This window comes from Urtica dioica, chromosome 4 (assembly GCF_054948205.1).
Source record: "Urtica dioica subsp. dioica isolate 48M chromosome 4, U.dioica_male_clone48M_v1_H2, whole genome shotgun sequence".
In the NCBI taxonomy this organism is placed as follows: domain Eukaryota; kingdom Viridiplantae; phylum Streptophyta; class Magnoliopsida; order Rosales; family Urticaceae; genus Urtica; species Urtica dioica.
The window spans coordinates 12,888,977-12,908,712 of NC_142759.1; the positions used below are offsets into that span (position 1 = coordinate 12,888,977).

The 19,736-nt window shown below is 40.4% G+C and overlaps 1 protein-coding gene across 1 annotated transcript; it reads left to right on the forward strand.

The window, feature by feature from the left end:
* The first annotated feature begins 2,966 nt into the window (after window positions 1–2,966).
* LOC149400556 (carotenoid cleavage dioxygenase 7, chloroplastic-like) lies at window positions 2,967–19,560 on the forward strand. Its single transcript, XM_089610453.1, has 8 exons — window positions 2,967–3,081; window positions 4,610–4,738; window positions 4,817–4,948; window positions 7,304–7,585; window positions 7,678–7,763; window positions 8,203–8,520; window positions 9,145–9,314; window positions 19,376–19,560. The coding sequence occupies exons 1-7, from the start codon at window positions 2,967–2,969 to the stop codon at window positions 9,295–9,297; spliced, it is 1,215 nt and encodes a 404-aa protein (XP_089466579.1). The 3' UTR covers window positions 9,298–9,314; window positions 19,376–19,560.
* Window positions 19,561–19,736: the final 176 nt, after the last annotated feature.

Here is a 19,736-nt window from a genome sequence, read left to right on the forward strand (position 1 = left end):
AAACATAATTGTTTAAAACTTGTTAAAAAAAAAGTTCAATTAACTAGTCAAAAAAACTTTTTTAAAAGAACTTGTAAAAATAAACAAACTTGTAAAATAACTTTTCATAAAAAGTTGAATTATGATATAACTTGGAAAAAAAAAACCTTCTAAAATAACTTGTCAATAAAAACATAATTGTTTAAAACTTGTCAAAAAAAGTTCAACTAACTAGTCAAAAAAACTTTTTTAAAAGAACTTGTAAAAATAAACAAACTTGTAAAATTACTTTTCATAAAAAGTTGAATTATGATATAACTTGTAAAAAAAACAAACTTCTAAAATAACTTGTCAATAAAAACATAATTGTTTAAAACTTGTAAAAAAAAAGTTCAATTAACTAGTCAAAAAAACTTTTTTAAAAGAACTTGTAAAAATAAACAAACTTGTAAAATAACTTTTCATAAAAAGTTGAATTATGATATAACTTGGAAAAAAAAACAAACTTCTAAAATAACTTGTCAATAAAAGCATAATTGTTTAAAACTTGTCAAAAAAAGTTCAATTAACTAGTCAAAAAACGTTTTTAAAAGAACTTGTAAAAAATCTTGTCAAAAAATAAACAAACTTGTAAAATAACTTTTCATAAAATAATTGTAACAAAAAAATGTAAACATGTTTACCTGTATGCACATTGTGGGACATTGTCATCGACGAGCCACGTCAGGTTAGTGAACTTAATTTCACCCTGCTCAATCTCCCGGTAAGAGTGGGGATGGTTCTTGAAGAAACCACCTATGGCCACAATCCTAGCAAATGCTCGAGTCCAAGTCTGAATAATAAACATTTTAACAATGTTAAGTAACCCTTATAATTTAATTAATTTTTGCTCTAAGGTAATAATTGTGAATAACATAACATTTTACGTACCTCCATCATCTCAGTGAAGTCCTTTTGATTATTCGACGACTGCATGAGATCCTTTTGGCAATCGAGGACGGTAATGGTCCAGGCCTCGATGTCGATCCGAAATGTGAACCAATGAAGGTTCTTGAAGTTCACGACGAACAGGATCTCGCGAGCACCATCCCAAGGCAAAATATCGGTGTCTCTATACCCAGTCATCGGGGTAATAGTTGCCCTCATGTCCCAGTCCACGGGTTCGGGCTCTGCTCCCAGCTCGATGGCCTTCTTGATGTTCGCTTCTTCCTTTGTGAATCGGCCGTACACGTGCTGGACCCACCGACAATCCATGATTCGGACGTCTTGCCGATATCTGTCGAGAGCTCGTTGGCGAGCCCGAATCATGTGAATTATAGCATCAATATGCTGAGACATAACAAACATATAGCGTTATTTTAAATTGATAGGGAAAGTTAAATTATATAATAAATAACGTACCGAATCATGTAGCCATCTGGTTTCTGTCAATATCGTGTAAAAGTAATTCGTGCTCCGTCGCACGTCTTCAGGCGAGCAGACTCCATGAACTTGCCGTCCCACTTCTTTGTCCGCAACCACTTAACGAAATTATCAAACTCTTTTAGCTTCGCGTCCTTCAATGGGTTGAACTTGGGGATCGATTTTCTGAATACTTGGGCCTCGTCGGATCAGTGAAATCGGCCCAACGCGACGACTTCTGTCGCACTTTCCGATCTGGACGTTGCGGAGTAAGCTGTGGCTTGTGGCTTTTCTTTTTAAGCGGAGTTGTGAACGGGTGTTGCTTATCCGGAATAACGTCTTCTCTACGATGACTCGACGAAGACGTCGACAACCTGGGCGAAGTCACCGGCCTGATCTCCGAAGACGGCTTCTTCGATGACTTGCGATGCGAAGAAGATGGGTCGTGCGATGAAGACGCCGGCTTTTGACCAGCCGGAGGAGGAGGAGGCGGATGAGGAGGGGTCCGGCGGCGTTTACGACGACCATCAGCTTGGGTCGTGGGAATCTCACCCCCAGGCAAGCCCGTTTGTTCCTCGAACAAAATGTTCAGCCTCTTCCATATGTCAAGCTGCAAGTCAAAGTAACAAAATATGTCACGAAATTTAAACTTGTCACAAAAACTAAAAATAAAATAAAATGATATTTAAAGTTGAATTAAATTTAAACTTAACTCTAAAACGTTAAATTAAATTCAAACTAAAATGATATTTAAACCTAACTCTAAAACGTTAAATAAAATTTAAACTTAAATCTAAAACATTAAATTAAATTTAAGGGTAACCCTAAACCGTTAAGTTAAATTGTCACAAAAACTAAAAATGAAATAAAATTTAAACTTAACTCTAAAACGTTAAATTAAATTTAAGGGTAACCCTAAACCGTTAAGTTAAATTGTCACAAAAACTAAAAATAATATAAAATTTAAACTTAACTCTAAAACGTTAAATTAAATTTAAACTCAACTCTAAAACGTTAAATTAAATTTAAACTTAACTCTAAAACGTTAAATTAAATTTAAACTCAACTCTAAAACGTTAAATTATATTTAAACTTATCTATAAAACGTTAAATTAAATTTAAACTCAACACTAAAACGTTAAATTGATTTAAATATAACTTGATTTAAATCTAACCTGATTATCCCTGATGCACTCAACTCTACGGTCGGTCGTGCTAAGAGCACGTAAGACTATCCCTTGTGACTGCAGCATTTGTTCTTGGGATGCTCGCAGTTGTTCTAGGGAAGCTCGCATTTCTTCCCACATTTCCCGTGTTATGACAAAGAGCTCGGGAATGTCGGCGCGAGAGGTCGGTGTGGGCCTCGATCCCATTGCGGGAGTGGTCGGACTACCGAGTCCAACACCGGGAGTGTCTGACACGTGTTCGTCGTCGGAGTCTCCGACGATGGCATCTTCTGCAACAGTCGCGACTCGATCTATTTCTTTTTCGATATCTCGCGGCTCTGTCGCATCTTCTCCCTCGACGTCTATGGGATACAGACATTTGCTCGTCTGTGTCTCGAGTTCGTGTGGGCGAGGAGGCTCATGTGTTTATGGGAAGGCCGTGATCCCTACGAGATTAAATCTGAGACGTCGGAGACTGTTGGGAAAGTTGACGTTGCTAGGATGGATGGCCACGATTGCCCCAAAGTGGTCAACGGTCGGTCCTCCAAGGTCTAGGATTTCGCTGCCCAGTTTCTGAAGCCCATTCTGTACGGTACGTGTTATAGAAATGATCACACTCTAGTAGTATTGTTCGGAAAACCATCTCCTTGGTTTCTGAGACCTTACAAATTAATTCTTTTTTTGATCGGAATTGTTACAAAGTAATTCGTTAACTAGCTTAAACATTTCAGTCAAAATAAAATACACAAATTGGGGGAGTTAGACATATAGCTTATTCAAATCCACTATGTTAAAATTATAATCAAAGTATCTAAAATATTAAGAATGTAGAAAAAATTAAATTAAATTATGACATAGATATACGTTTTTGAATAATTTAATTATAATTTTAATTAAGGGTATCCATTTAGCTAATTGATATATATCTTCTAGAAAACAAAAATAATCATGAAACAAGATAACTATTCATTTCATACCCAACTGATCTCGGTGCATATTTTTTTAATACAACATGCACAAAGATTGCCGGCCAACACTAACGTATTATCTCTAAGCAAAAAACGAAAACGAACAGCTGATATTTATTGGAACCATAAAACAATTAATAGTGATGTTTATCAGTTTACAATCCGATTCCCAAGCCAACTCAAATCAACGTATATTGTATTGTGTCGTTAAACTGCACAACACACACCAAAAACAAAAATTACATACTAAGAACTACAAATTGTAGATTTTAGCTTTTTAGTTAAAATATTAAAAAAAAAAATTCAATTTTTAGATAAAGCAATTTTACTAAACAATTAGATATGATTTAGTTTTTAGAAAAAAATTAAAATCAAACTTAATAAACTAAACCAAACATAGCTATTATTTAATTACTTAAAAAGGCTCTTTTTTGTTGTTGACTAAGATTAGTAAAAAAATAAAATACATGTAAATTAATGGGTCAAAGTTATTTAATGTAAATAAAGCTATTAAAAAAGTTGTGTCCTAATCTTTAGGTACGTGGAGACGGAGGCGAAGGCGGAGGAGCACGAGCGAGTAAAAACAAAAAAAAAAGAAGAAAAAAAAACTTAATGTGTGTAGCTTTCCATAAGCTAGTAAAACCTTGTTTACCTGAGTTAAAGAACAGATTATGACATACAAGACATATCTACTCATTTTTTTACATTTAACTTAATTTTTTTTAGTGAATTAAAAATTCTCACTTATAGATGTACCTTATCTTATTTTTAATACGTTTTAAAATGTTTTATTGTAAAAGCCCGTATCTTTAGAGTTTTAATGCCACGTCAGCATCAAACGGTTAATACCGTTATAATTCCTGTAACCGAGCATGTACATATTTGCTTATATATTATTATTAATATGATTATTGACCAAGTAACCAGTAACAACTAAACAGAATCTTATACTACCTTTTAACAGATAAATAGTTAAGTATAGTTGGCCTTGCCACGTCAATATTATTAACGTCTAATACCTAGTTTCCGCGCATACTTAAGAGTAATTTTAATATTAGTATGTAATCTTTATACTCTTTAATATTCAATGGTTAGGTATTTTCAACATGCCTCCAAAACGGCTATTGTCTCACTACAAGCTTGACGCACAAAGGAACAGGCTTCTTACGGTGTCATGTAACGCAGAGGATATGTTGCTCCCGCAAAGTCATTTCACATTTTATGGTAACGTTTTCTAAATTATACAAAATAAAATAGTCGTTTGAAATTGGTTAATAATAATTTATTTTATTTGATTGGTAGAATTCGACTCCAACTTCAAGATGATGCAGAGTAAAGAGTTCATAATCCCTGACCACATTATGATCCATGATTGGGCTTTCACCGACTCTTACTATATTATATTTGCTAACCGAATCAAGCTTGACATTCCTGGTAATTGCATAATTATATATTTTTTCAAAAGACGTAATAATTTCATTGCAGTATTTAATTACCTATAATAATCTCTCTCATCACAATTCACAAGTCACGGCTTTTCTGTGACATTTTTTAAAGAGAAATTGTCTCATTTATCATCAATTTTATAATATTTTCTCATTTTTCATCAAAAGACTAATTTTTTCCAAAATGCCACCATCTATGTCAACAATGTTGACATCTATTTTTGCCCTTCACTATGATATGTCAACATTGTTAACATCTATGTCAACAATGTTGACATCTCGGTGGTATTTTGGGAAAAATTAGTCTTTTGGTGAAAAGTGTGAAAATGTAATGAAATTGGTGACAAATGAGACAATTTCTCTTTTTTAAATTTGCTATATCATTTTCAGCAAATATTTTCTGTTATTATTATTTTCGTTGGATGAGGAATAAAAACGCACAGCACGATAAAAATACGCTGAAAACAAATTTTGATGGATTTGATTTTTCAAAAAATAAATCTTGGGTTACGATAAATATTAATTATGTGACTGTTTATAGCAACATGGTTCTTTGGGGATATTAATTTCGCTCTCCTGTTGCCTCGTATATTCACTGGTCTAGTATGTCGATTCACACTTCATATTTATTCCGTTTTTGGGAAATCTATATACATCAGGAATTTAATATGACTCACGCACTTTTGAAGACCCTTTAAATAGTATTGAAAATTGACGTCAAACAATTTGCATGCAAAACCTACTGACCTACCCACCCACCAAACCCATGTCTCTCTCACATTCTTCCATTACCATACAACAACGCTTTTGCTAACTAATTTTAATGCTAAATGAATGTCTTAGCAAATAAATTAAGGGAAGGGAAAATATCTAGAGTATCCCTCGTGTTTATTCGAAATGCGAGATTTATCCTCTCTATTTCTAGAAATATCAGATATATTCCTTCAGTTTAATATAAATGACATATATCTTCCCTAAAAAATGTTATATTACAAATATCACCATTTTCGTTTATTTTTTTACAAAAAAATAATTTGAACTCCTCAAAATACCCTTAATAGAATAAATATTTATTTACTATTTTATTAAAAAAAATCAAAATCTCTCTTTATAAAAAAAAATCTTAACTTTTTATAAATAAATTTTTTAATTTAATTTTTTTGTATATAGAATAGAAGATTAAAAATTATTTCATTAAGGGTATTTAGGGGATTTCAAATTATTTTTTTGTAAAAAATAAACGAAAAATTGTGATATTTGTAATATAACATTTTTGTAGGGGATGTATATGTTATTTATATTAAACTGGAGGGATATGTCTGATATTTCTAAAAATGGAGGGGATAAATCTCGCATTTCGATTAAACACAAGGGATACTATTGATATTTTCCCAACCAAAAGTTTCTCACTTATGGTTTATCTTTTTTGAATTTGACAGCAATAACACCATTTGCTTGACACTTACCAAAAATTACAAAAAACTCAAATATTAACATATCTAGTACCAAACCGGTCACGAACTGGCTGATTTCGTGACACACATTTGGTTACGAACTGATTGATACCGTGACACATTTGGTACTAGATGTGTCAATATTTGAATTTTGGGTGATTTTTTATAAGTGACAAATATTTGGTATTACTGTTGTCGATTTTCCTTTTTTTTTTTTTAACAAACTATTATATGGTGTAATGTCTACTTAAATAGTTCATTTAGATTTGTGTGCAGTCACGTCTTTTTCAGAATTTTGGAGCTAGTGGTCCCCTAAACATTAAATTTTGTTGCATGGCAAAAACAACTAATTGAAAAAATAGCGAGTCTATATAATTATCTATCGAGGATATGTTATTCTTCAAGTTGTAAACAATTTTTTATGTACATATGTATATATATATATGTATATATATATATATATATATATATATATATGAATATGTATATATATATGAATATGTATATGGGCTCTATAGATTGTTTGCAATTTATTTCTTAGGAAAATGTTTGCTTACATTTTGAACAAATGGTATGTCAAAATCAATTAAAGCACGTGCAATTTTATAAATATTGCAAGAGTTTAGTAAAAGTTCGCATTCGTTTAATTTCCATAAGAGAAAGAGGAATATTTTTGTTTTATCACTTTTTTAAGTAAAACAAAAATCAAAGGGCACAATGTTATCACTTTTTCATTCTATCCTCTTAGACTTTTGATTTTGACATCAGCCCCGTCCCACTAAATATTTTTGGTAATAATTAAAAAATAGCTCTAGAAAGCTAGATTGGCACAATGTTTTATTTCCAATTATTTTATTTTTGATGATCATATCATTAGAGTGTTTTATAAGGTGCAATGACGGCGGTGAGTGGTGTAACTCCAATGATAACGGCAATAACGGGAAATCCGAGTAAGAACACGACGCCGATATATTTGCTCCCGAGATTTGATGTGTCGAAAAACGATGAGTCGATTAGAGATTGGAGAGTTCCCGTGGAAGCTCCTTCAAGGACTTGGCTTTTACATGTCGCCAATTCATACCAACAATTTGACCACAAAAATGGCTCTCTCAACATCAAAATACATGCCGGGGCTTGCTCCTACGAGTGGTTCAATTTTCAAAAATTATTTGGTACAACACTTTATTTTAATCAAGCATGTTGGAAATGGATATTAATTTTTATTTTTTGTTGGGGGACAATATAATTGTGTTGGCCTGAACAGGATATGACTGGCGTAGTGGGAAACTAGACCCATCAACCATGAACATAAATGAAGGCCAAATCGAGTCGTTGCCTCATCTAATTCAGGTATTTGCATGTGGCCTAAGTTGTGTACATTTATAATATAGTGTCACACACGTATTCTTATGGGATATGTACGCTTTGATACCACCTTATGACGAAAATTAGTTAGGGCTTATGTTTTCTCTTTTTCATACATGGATGATTTATTTTTCTATTATTACCTTTACAGAATTTAGTAGAGGAGCCCAACAGATGACACACACACACACACACACACACACACATATATATATATATATCCGCGTCCGGAGTTGGAATTTATTAACTTAAATAAATAAAGATTCACGTAGCGTCGTGACGTACGTACATGCATAATGCATAATAGCTATTTACACACACGTCTATCTTTTCATTACACCAAAAGAGTATCACATTAACATGTATATACTGTATTTAATTATTTAATTTACGTATTCATCTTAATAATGTGAGATGCATGCAGGTATCGATAACGTTAAATGCAAAGGGGAGTGAGAAATGTGAGTTGGAGCCTCTAAACCAATGGAAGTGCTCAGCGGATTTCCCAATCATAAACCCGGCTTTTTCGGGCCTCGAAAACACCTTTGTCTTCGCAGCTGCCTCTTCGGGCTCTCGCTCTTCACTGCCAAATTTCCCGTTCGACACCGTGGCAAAGATGAATCTCCAAGATAAGTCTGTGATGACGTGGTCGGTGGGTCCCAGAAGATTCATCGGAGAGCCTATCTTCGTCCCTAACCACTCCGGGGACGGTGAGGACAACGGTTATCTTCTCGTAGTCGAGGTACCAATGAAACTTGCTGAACTATATATAAATAATCATCCTTTTTTTTTGACAAATAGAAATAGTCTGAGCAGCTATGCGAGTAATATGTGGTGCAAATTGTCTTCAAACTATTAAATAAGTTGTGTTTCATTAGTTCTTTTCTAACATACGTAATTTTTTTTACGACATTTAAACCTAAACAATTTAAAAATATTTGCAAGCTTGAATAACTTTTCAATTTCATAAAAGAAACAAGGAAGCTATATTCTGACTGAAAAGACACTTTTAAGTTCAACAATTTTGATTTTTGGGGTAATATTCTATTTTATTCACAGTTTTTCAAATAATTTTTATTTGTACATTTGTAGGTATTAAATTTTTTGGATATATATGTGTATATATACATATGTACACACACACACACACATATATATATATATATATATATATATATATATATATATATATATATATCGCACATTTGTAGGCATTTGAGGACCGTTTTGCTCCAGAAAGTACTTTAGGGACGAAATTACCACTTGCACAATAATTCTGGGTCTATTCACTCCGACAAGTCTTTTTTTTATTTATTATGAATCAATGACCTTTCATAAAAATAATTTTATTTGGTTAATTTATCAGTATGCAGTAGCAGTGCAGAGATGTTTTCTAGTAATTTTGGATGCAAAAAAGATCGGAGAAGCTGATGTGCTCGTGGTGAGACTTGAAATTCCAAAGCATCTAAACTTTCCTCTAGGTTTTCATGGCTTCTGGGCACCTGATGGATCAATTTAATGTCACTGCTTAATCACGACTTTCAGTTTTTTTTTTTTTTTTTTTTGAGGAAACGTGGTCGGTGCCACGGAATATCATAAAAGCCCTCACGTATGGCGGAGGAAAACCGTGGTTACAAAGATAAGAATGAAACCGAAACCAACGGAAAGAAAACAGAAACTCAAACAAACAGGGCCCTAGGTGGCCGTGCGGGACCTCAACTCGCGATCATCGGCCCTAATGGCCTCTTCCGAGCAAGGCGGGACTAAACCCAGCCAGGTCGAGGACGAGTGATGGTTAACCGCGTAGCGCGCTAGATTGTGCGCAGCAACATTACAAAGACGGGAAATATGTAAAATGCGAAAAACCTCAAGCTCCCTCACCTCTCTGAAGATGCGGTGCAAGATCGTCCCAAGCTCTGTCGCAGGCGTCACGCCCTCATCGATCATCCTCACCACCCCCAAGCAGTCAGACTGGATCTCCGCTTTCCTGCCCCCGACGCTGCGAACTAGCTCTATGCCCTGGAGGACAGCATACGCTTCCGCAAGCTGGGGGGAGAACCCCCTAGCCAGGAAAAGCGTCTGCGAGGCGATCACCTCTCCGGTGTGGTCTCGAACTATACAACCGACACCGAAGCCTCCACAGTCGCGAGCGAGTGCCGCGTCGACGTTAATCGAGAGGGTCCCGTCCCTAGGGGGGTCCATCTGGGGGTCGTAGTCACCCTCGTGCTCGTCGGAGTCTCCCCAACCGAAGCCGCTCTATACTCCTCGAGGAAGCTCACAGTCCACTGGACTAGCTGTGGCTGGCTCCAAGCTGATCTCCCGGCCAAGACATTGTTCCTGTGGTTCCAAAGTTCCCAGATAATAGAAATGAAAAGCTCATGGAAACGAACCTCAAGGGCCTCCGTCACTCTGAGGATAGTGTCGAAAGCATCGCCGTCTCTGAAAGGCGGAAGAATGTGGCCGAAGCCCACCTCCTTCCAGACTCTCACTACAAGAAAACAGGGTATCAGAGACTAATTATTTAGTCTCCGATACCTGACAAACAATCTCGGATGAGTATCCGAGACTGATTTTCAGTCTCCTAGGCTAGTCTCGGATACCTAGTGGCGGATGCTACTATCAAGGACTAAAAGTCAGTCTCGGATATGCCGCAATATTCATGACAAAGAACTAGTCTCAGATACCACATTTTTCAGTCCTTAATAAGGTCGGCCGAGAACTCGTATTTAGTCACTAATAAGCCTTTTTCAGACTGACTGTTAGTCCCAAATAACGTGATTGTTAGTCTCGGATAACGTGACTGATTGTAAGCCTTTTAAAACGGATTTTTAGTCTCGGATAAACTGATTTCTAGATTGAATTTTAGTCTCAGATAACATAATTTAGGGACCGATGTTTAGTCACTGTTCCATTTCTTGCTTTGTCTTTGATGTAGAGCTTTCGATACTGATTTTCACTCTCCAATACAGTTGCATCTATGACTGTTTATTTAGTCTCGTCATGGTGCTTTGGAGACTAATTTTTAGCTCTAAATATAATGCTTCTAAGACAAGCATTTATGTATACAAGACTAATTTTTCAGTTTCTAAAAAAATCAGAGTACATAAGAATCTAAAATAAGCTTCATTAGAATAGTTTTCGTACCTATAAATTCGTAAATAAATTTATTATAAAATCATGCATAATCGTCGAAACAATATTCATGAAAAACTAAGAATAAAAAACAATCCAAATATATCCAAATCTCTACTGCAAAAAATATATAAGATAAATGAAATATTAAAGTTGAATCCGACATCCACGATTTACTAACGCTCTTGACATGGTATGCCGTTGGAGTTCTCATTTCTTTGATCACCACTTCCTTCATTGCTCGTAGATGAAACCATGGTCGAGTCAAAATCATCAAACTTAGTAGCTAGATATTCTTGTAGTCAAAATCATCAAACTTATAAATTACATACATAGATGTGTATATTTCCAGCTCTATTTCACAATAAGATTTTCAATCCTACGCTAAAACAAATATTCAAACAGATAATTTTTTATTAAAAAAAAAAAAAAACTTACCGGCAACGAGTAACTTTAGGAAGAGTAGAACAGAGGCGGCAACGGGCTCGGCAGCGGACAATGAGCTCGGCAGCGGACAGCGGACAACTTTATGAACAAGCATTGTAAAAAAAATTAGAACATTATCTAAGAAGCAAATTTACATATGTTATGTGTATATTTCCAGCTCTATTTCACAATAATGTCTACGAGATTGATCATTAAGACATATTAATCCCTTAAAATTAAACGGTGTTTAGTTTCATTTACGGAAGACTCTACGAGACAGCAAGATATTCACAGCACAAATGGCAATGTCAACTCAACATATCAAGTCTAAATTAAGAAAATTAGAAATTCATATGCAACATGCAGCAAGTTAGTAATCGTTCCAGGTAGAGAAGCACATGAAACAAGGAGTAAATATTAGCATTAGGTTATCATTGAGAAAGCCACAAAACCTTATAATCATAAAATCGTGGATAGAAATCTTTGTCTAAAACCATAAACAATTCATGTTTCTGAAACCTAATCCAAGAAATTCAATTCAAAACCCTTGAGATTTGATTTTGAAATTCGAGCAAATTAAAAATGGAATCAAGGATTCCTTGCCTTGATGTTAAATCCGGCGAGCTTCTCTTTACGTTTGGCCAGCCCTTCTTTATCTCTGCTGCTGAATCACGGCGGGCCGAATCCCTCGAATCCTGCGAGTCAGATTTTGAACCCTAAAAGGAAATCCCAATCCAAGTAATCAATCAATTTTTTTGAAACCACACATTCAAGTGAAACAAATTCCACACAAGCATCAATTCGAAACCACATGCTCAATCCAAAAAGTGAACCCGAGAGGACAATTATAATCAATATGTTCAATCAACAAGGTCAACCAACAGTCAGCCTTCACTTTCATCAGAACAAATCCACATCAATCAATCTTCAACATCAATTCAAACAATACCAAATCCAACCTTCAGTTCAGAATATCCGAGTTAAAAAAAATCAGGCTAAACCCATTTTCTCTTTGGAAATTTTTTGACCGTACATAAACAACCGTCAATGATTTCCTTTTACCTTGATACAAAGATGAAAACACGACCTCAATCTCTTCCCTTCTGCCTTTGATTCACTGTCGGAATCCTTTGGGAGCAGAAGCCCCCAATTTCTTCAATTCCAAACCCTAGAAATCAAACCCCCATATTTTGATTTCAAATTCAAATCATAATTTTGAATCCGAAATTAGAACCAAAGAGAATGATTTAAGATATCCATTACCTCGAGACGAGTAAATAATTCCAGCGAGAATTTATTCCTCTTCCACGCTGAAATTAGACGATTTCCTTCAGCCAAATTTCAGTTTTCTTCATCCTTTCCAGAAAAATCTCGCTCCGCCTCTAACTTCTTCTTTTCCTGGCTGCGCATGCGCGACCACGGCGGAACAGCAGTCGTCTTCGCTCTCTCGGTTCACGCGCAACCCACGCCGACGAGACAACAAGCGTAGTCGTTGCCATCGTTGTCTCTCCATGTCCCTCTCTCTCTTTCTTTTTCTCTTTTCCGGCCTCAGATCTCCCGCTCACTCTCTCTCTGCTTTGCTCTCTTTTCTTTCTCTCTTTCTCGGTCTCTCTTTCTTCGTTCCTATCTCTGTAATTTTTTTTTCCTCTTTTTGTTTCGTTCTTTCTTTGTCTATCGCGTCCAAGAGATAAAGCAAAGAGATGAGTCGGTTCTCTTATGGATGAGGCTGAGAAAATTTTCAAAAATTGCCCTTAAATCCTTTTCAATTTCCCTTTCTTCCAATTTCTCCACAACCCAACTTTTCTTTTCTTTTTATTTGTTGCAAATAAATCTTTTTCTTTTTATTCCTTTCCCGGAAAATGAGAAACATGACTGAAAAATTAAGTAAATAATTTTCCTTCTTAAAATAATTCACGACGGATGCCAATTATCATAGACTAAAAATTGGTCTCCTACGATTTGCGCCATTTTTCATTTTGGTGGGAATACATCCATGACCGAAAATTAGTCTCGAATACTATCGGTCCCAAATACTATTCGAGACAACCAAATCTGTCTCGAATGCCCGCAATCAGAGACCAAAAATTAGTCTCTCCAAATTTGCGTCATTTTTACATTTTTGGAGGGAATATATCTGTGACTAATTATTAGTCTCGGATAGTATATGTAACCAAATCAGTCTCGAATACTAACATATACAACCAAATCAGTCCCGGATGCCAACTATCAGAGACTAAAAATTGGTCTCCTACGATTTGCGCCATTTTTCATTTTGGAGGGAATACATTAGTGACCGAAAATTAGTCTCTCCTAAAATTATGACCGGAGAAATATATATTTGTGACTAAATATTAGTCTCGAATAGTATACGCATGAAAATCAGTCTCTAATAGTATCAGAGACAGGATGATCAGTCTTTGATGTCCACTATCAAAGACTAATAAATCTGTCTCGGATACTCTAGTCTCTGATACCCTGTTTTCTTGTAGTGTCTCCTGCTCCACCTGCAACCCCAAAACGCGTGGAAAACAGTCTCTCTCGCCTCCTGACAGACAGGGCAGCTGTCGTCAGAGGTGATCCTCTTCTTGGCTAAGACTGCTCTGGCCGGGATCTGGCCTAAACAGACTCGCCAACAGAAGAGTTTCACCTTAGGAGGAGCTTTCAGCTGCCAAAACTTCGTCCACCATCTCTCCATCACCGTCGGATCTGAAGAGCTGGCGGCCGGAGTACTGGCTCTCTCCATAGCTACGCGATAACCGCTCTTGACGGAGTACTCTCCGTCCTCGGTGAAATGCCAGCGACGCACGTCCGGAATGCCCTCACCACCACACGGGATGCTCAAGATCGCCGCAGCGTCCTCCTCCCCAAACATCGCTATAATAAGATCGACGTCCCAACTACCATCGAGTCTCATAAGCTCAGCTACCCGCATATCGGGGGGAATCCAAGGGGGATCAATCCAGGTGGCAGGTCTGTCCCTAGGAACCCAACTGTCGCCCATGACAAACGCAGATTCCCCGTCCCCGATCCGCCATCTCGAACCGGATTGAATGATCTCACGTCCCCAAAGAAGACCGCGCCACATGGATGAGCTACACGAGCCTGGATGAGCCGTCATAATATCACCATCGGGGAAATAGCTTTGCCTATAGACTCGACCTACCAGACTATCCGGTCTCCTGAGAAGCCTCCAGACACTCTTAGCCAGAAGGGCCTGGTTGGACTTCTCCAGATCTCTGAAGCCCATCCCGCCCTCTAACTTGTGTCGCGTGAGGTCCTCCCACTTGCACCTGTGGATCTTCTTCGTCGTCGTTCCACCCCCCCCACCAGAATCTGGCGATCGCCGAATGGATGTCTCTAATCAGACGCAGTGGGATCTTGTGGCATGAGGCCACGTAACTGGGGATCGACTGAAGGACGGATTTAATGAGGACCTCTCTACCAGCCTGCGAGAGGGAGAGACCATTCCAACTCTTAATCTTAGCCCAGACACGGTCTCTCACAAACCCAAAGAGTTCTGCCCTCCTCCGACCACTGAACGCGGGAAGACCCAGGTATCGCTTATGGCAGTCCGTCTTCCTAACACCTAGGATTTGAGCCAAAACTTCACCCTCCTCATCGCTAACCTCTGTACCGAAACAAACATCGGACTTTTGAAAGTTCACCATCTGGCCCGAGGCCTCTAAATAAGTCCGTAAAATGTCTGTAACCCTCTCGCACTCGTCAGGTATCGCCCGACAGAAAACCATGCTATCATCCGCGAAAAGGAGGTGAGACACGTGAAGATCCCGGAATCGGACTCCTGAAATCGCCCCAGCATCCTCGCTCGCTCGAAGGAGGCTCGAGAGACCCTCAGAGCAGAAGAGGAATGAAAAATGAGAGAGAGGATCCCCCTGGCGGAGGCCTCTGAAAGGAGTCACACTGCCTCGGGTGGAGCCGTTGATGTTGAAAGCAAAACTGACTGAGGTAACGCATCTCATGATAAGGTGCACCCACTGCGTGCTGTATCCCAGTCTCAACATCATCGACTCCAGGTAGACCCACTCGACCCTGTCGAATGCCTTTGCCATGTCCAGCTTGAGAGACGCACACTTTCCATTTCCGAAGCGTTTCCGCTTCATCGTATGGAGAGCCTCGAATCCAACCATGACATTATCGAAGATCAGTCTACCTCCTACGAAAGCGCTTTGGGACTCAGAAATAGCGTCGTGCATAGTGATCTTAAAACGGTTGACCAAACACTTGGCCACTATCTTATAGATCACATTGCACAGGCTAATCGGTCTGAAGTCGCTGACTCGTCTCGGGTCCTCCACTTTGGGGATGAGGGTGACCACAGTATCATTAATGGTGGCCACCTCGTCCCTGTCGTTAAGAATCCCAAGGCAGGTCTTCAAGACCGACTCGCCTACTATGTCCCAATATCTCTGGTAGAAAATCGCGGGAAAGCCGTCACTTCCCGGAGCCTTGATCGCATCCATCGAGAAAAGCGCATTTCTCACCTCTCCTGGCTCAAAAGGGCGCTCCAACTCGGCGTTCATCGCCTCCGAGATCCTAGGCTGTACGCCCGCAGAAACAAGCTCAATGCTCTGCGAAGAAGGCCTCGCTGAAGAGAAAATGTCACCAAACTAACCAGAGACGATCCTCTCTATCTCAGAGTCTCCACTGTGCCAATCCCCGTGTTCGTCCTCCAAACCTTTGATGGCGTTCTTCTTTCTCCTAGCACAAGCCTTGCGGTGAAAAAGCTTCGTATTCTTATCCCCGCACCGCATCCAGGACACTCTGCTCCGCTGTCTCCAGTATTGCTCCTCCCTCTCAACTAAGGCGACAAGCTGTCTCTCCTCCCGTCTGAAGGTCTCCATACAGAAATCCGGGCCCGATCGTCCCGCAAGCTCCACGATCTTCTTCTGCTTCTCGATCCTGTCTCTGATCTCTCTGTTCCTCTCCCCGCCCCAGCGGGAGAGGCTCAGTCTGCACTGACTGATCGCATCAGCTAAGCTCGGACTCTGATCACCATTCTGACCCATCCCCCACGCTCTACGGATCCGCTCGTCACACTCTGGCTCTCCTATCCAGGACTCCTCAAAGAAGAAACGCCTCGGCCTCCAGCTCCGCCGGCGATCTCTGAAGCCCGCAGTAAGCAAAAGAAGTGGTCTATGGTCCGAACTCCAGAACCTCAAGTGTCGAATAGTGGCTGAAGGGAAGAGATCGCTCCACTCGTGTGACTCGTGAGGCATCTATCCAGACGCTCCTCTATACCTCATCTGCGCCAGGTGAAAAGGTCTCCCTCGTAACCTAAGTCATGGATGTCGCAATCCGAAATCATCTCCCTGAAAGCAGATAACTGGCCGGGACCTCTATCTCTACCTCCTCTAATCTCCGAGTTGGAGGCAACTTCGTTCATGTCGCCCCCGACTAACCAAGGACCCGTGAAAGAGCTCCGGAGGCGTCGAAGGAGCTCCCAAGTATGTCTCCTATGGGCGCTTACAGGATCCCCGTAGATCCCCACGAATCTCCAACTCTCAACTATCTCACTAACCAGATCTCCCTCAATGTGATATCTCGAAAACGTCCGGAGAAGGAATCTCACAGGCTCTTTCCAAAGTAACATCAAGCCTCCACTCCTGCCAAGACAGTCCACCGTCATACGACCGTCAAACCCCAACAACACTCTCACTCTTTCAGCCCCCTTACGCCGTAATCTAGTCTCTGAAAGGAAAATAAAATCGGGACTATGATCACGAACGTGAGCAAGGAGGGCTGACCTCGTCCCGGGGTTACCCAACCCCTGGACGTTCCAAATAACGCATATCATCGCGTTCGGCGGCCCTCGCTCTCGAGGGGCGCCGCTCTCTCATCAGTAACTACTAAGGTCGAATCTAGTGGACTAGAAACTTCCAGAGTACGAGTAGCAGAAAAAAGGTCTCTCCTCCCTAGGTCATGTGTGGCAGAAAGTAAGTCTCTATCCCCTAAGACATGAGTGTCAGAAAAAAAGTCTCTATCCCCTAGGCCTAGTGTAGCTGAAAATAAGTCTCTACGACCTGTATCAAACTGAAGTAACTGAGTATGAGAGGTGGTAGGAGGACATACCTGTGTGCCGAGCGTGGATCTCAACACTCTCTTCAGAGCCGAAGTATCAGAGCTCCCCGCTGACTCAAAACCTTTCCTCTTCCCTTGCCCACTCTCACCATCGGGCCCGACCCCCGACTCCGCTACAATCTCCCGCTGGATCACCGCAGAGGTAGGATTAGGTCTCGCCCTGCTGCCGGGGGTGGGATCTGTCTCACTAGTAACCCCTCCACCGACTTCAAACAAGCGCGCCATCTTCTTTACGTTTCCAATTCTCATCCTCTCGCTAAGTTTTCTCTTCCCTGGCCCGCCATCACCCTCCTCGACCGTCGAAATTGGCATTCCATCGCTCACCAAGCGGACCTGGGCCAAATTGTTGCTAGAAGCCCGTTTTCTAGGAGCAGTATGGGTCTTAGATTCCCAAGTGGACCCAGAAATACAGAGGCCCGGTTGGGGAGACCCAGACCTATCCTTTGTCTTCAAAGGTGAAAGCCCATTAATGGGCCCAGTAGCTTTCTTGACCGTGTGAGCACCAAGGCCTAAGGGGGTGGGTCCCAACTTATTCGGTTCCCCAGGAGAGTCTTCAGTATTTTTGGCTAAAAATACTCCACCAACTCCTGCAGAGCTCGTCATCTTCTTGTCCACACCTTTCCCATTTCGTGAAAAGGCTTCCTGCTCCAAGGAGCCGTTACTCTCTTTATCCCCCAAATCAGCCGAAAAACCATCACCACAGAGGTTAGGGTTTGGTTTGCCTAGCCCAGAATGGCAAAGGGGCTCAGCTCCCGAGGGGTGGTTCGTGCTACTCGAGTGGGATTGACGCGCCTCAGATCTCTCTGCCTCTGGCCTTGGGTCCTCGTCTTCATGGCGATGCTCGGTCATCGGGATCTCATCCCTCGTCGCTTCCTCAGTCTCCATCGGAGGCGAAACACCCTTCTCCGCCTGGTGAGCTCCACCAGCCTCCCCGGATCTCGCACCAGACCCGTTACCCCTCCTGGGTTTCTCGCGTCTCTCTCCTGTTTCCTCTGGTCTGTCCCTGGTCTTTTCCCGAGTCGACCTCGCAGATCTGGGGCCCGGGCCAGACCAGCCTTCCTCTCGGTTAGGTCCAGCTCCGCTGAACCTCCAGGTGCCGCTAGCGGCTTTGTTAGGGGTCTCGCCTCTCAGCCCGCCCCCAAACTTGGCTTTCCCGCTCTTGTCCGAGCTCTCCTCGCCATTTTCGCATTCGGACTCGCAATGGCCGAGGCGACCACAAACGAAGCAGAAATCTCCAAGCTTTTCGTACCGGAAAGCCACCCAGGACTTCTCTTCCGCCGCCCCCAGTTTGATGAAGACCCCCTTCATCAGAGGCTTATCAATATCGACAGCGACGCGGGCCCGGATGAAATCGCCGCGAATCCGCCCCTCCCTGTCTTTATCGATTTTGGAGACCCGGCCTAATTTTCCCCCGATCAACTCGCCCATTTTCACCGAGCGATATTTGATGGGAATTCCGTGTAGCTGGATCCAGAACTCCACGTATCGGAATTCGTCGCCACTTTCTTTCTCAGTCTCAGGGTCATTTAACACCAGAAGAGATTTGTCAAAAGTCCATGGGCCCGAATCCCAGATACGATTCTTATCTGCCGGATTCTCAAACCGGAAGCAGAGGATTCCGTCGCCGTAATCGCTGATATCGAGTTTCCCATTCGTTCTCCACACCTTGGCCATGACCGACTTGAGCGCACCCCGGTTGTAGGCTTTTTTCCGTAGCAGCCTCCCCAAGAGGCAGCCTGAGAGATCAGCCACCGTGCTTGCAAGCTCCTCCTCTTCAATGACCAGCTCATCGCCGTCCTCTTCCTCTCCGATGCCCATCTCGGACCACTTATCGCACAGGTCTTCCATGCTCCGACGTGGAGGAGGGAAGTCAGGCGAGAAACTCAGACTAAAGCTCTAGAGAGAAAAGCTGAGACTTGTACTTATTTTTATGACTATATGACTTTCAGTTCTTTCATGTTCATCGATAGTAAGTAGCGAGTATTTTGATTTAAGGGGGTTATTCCTTGTTTCCAAAATGAATTATTTTGGCACTGTATTTAGTTAATGTGACCAAGTATTATGCTGTCGACAAAAAAATATAAAATGAATTACAGGGCGTGAAAAACGAAGCATAATGAATTGTCTGCCATTTTCAGAAAAATCATGTCGTCCAATAGCGTTTTCTAAAGCCCCCACTTGATTACCATGCACACATACTACGGGCTCACCAATTCTAGCAACCTGGACCAATCTTTTTATAATATTATTTATTACACAAATATACGACAAAGGGTATTATAAACACTATATATACAGATA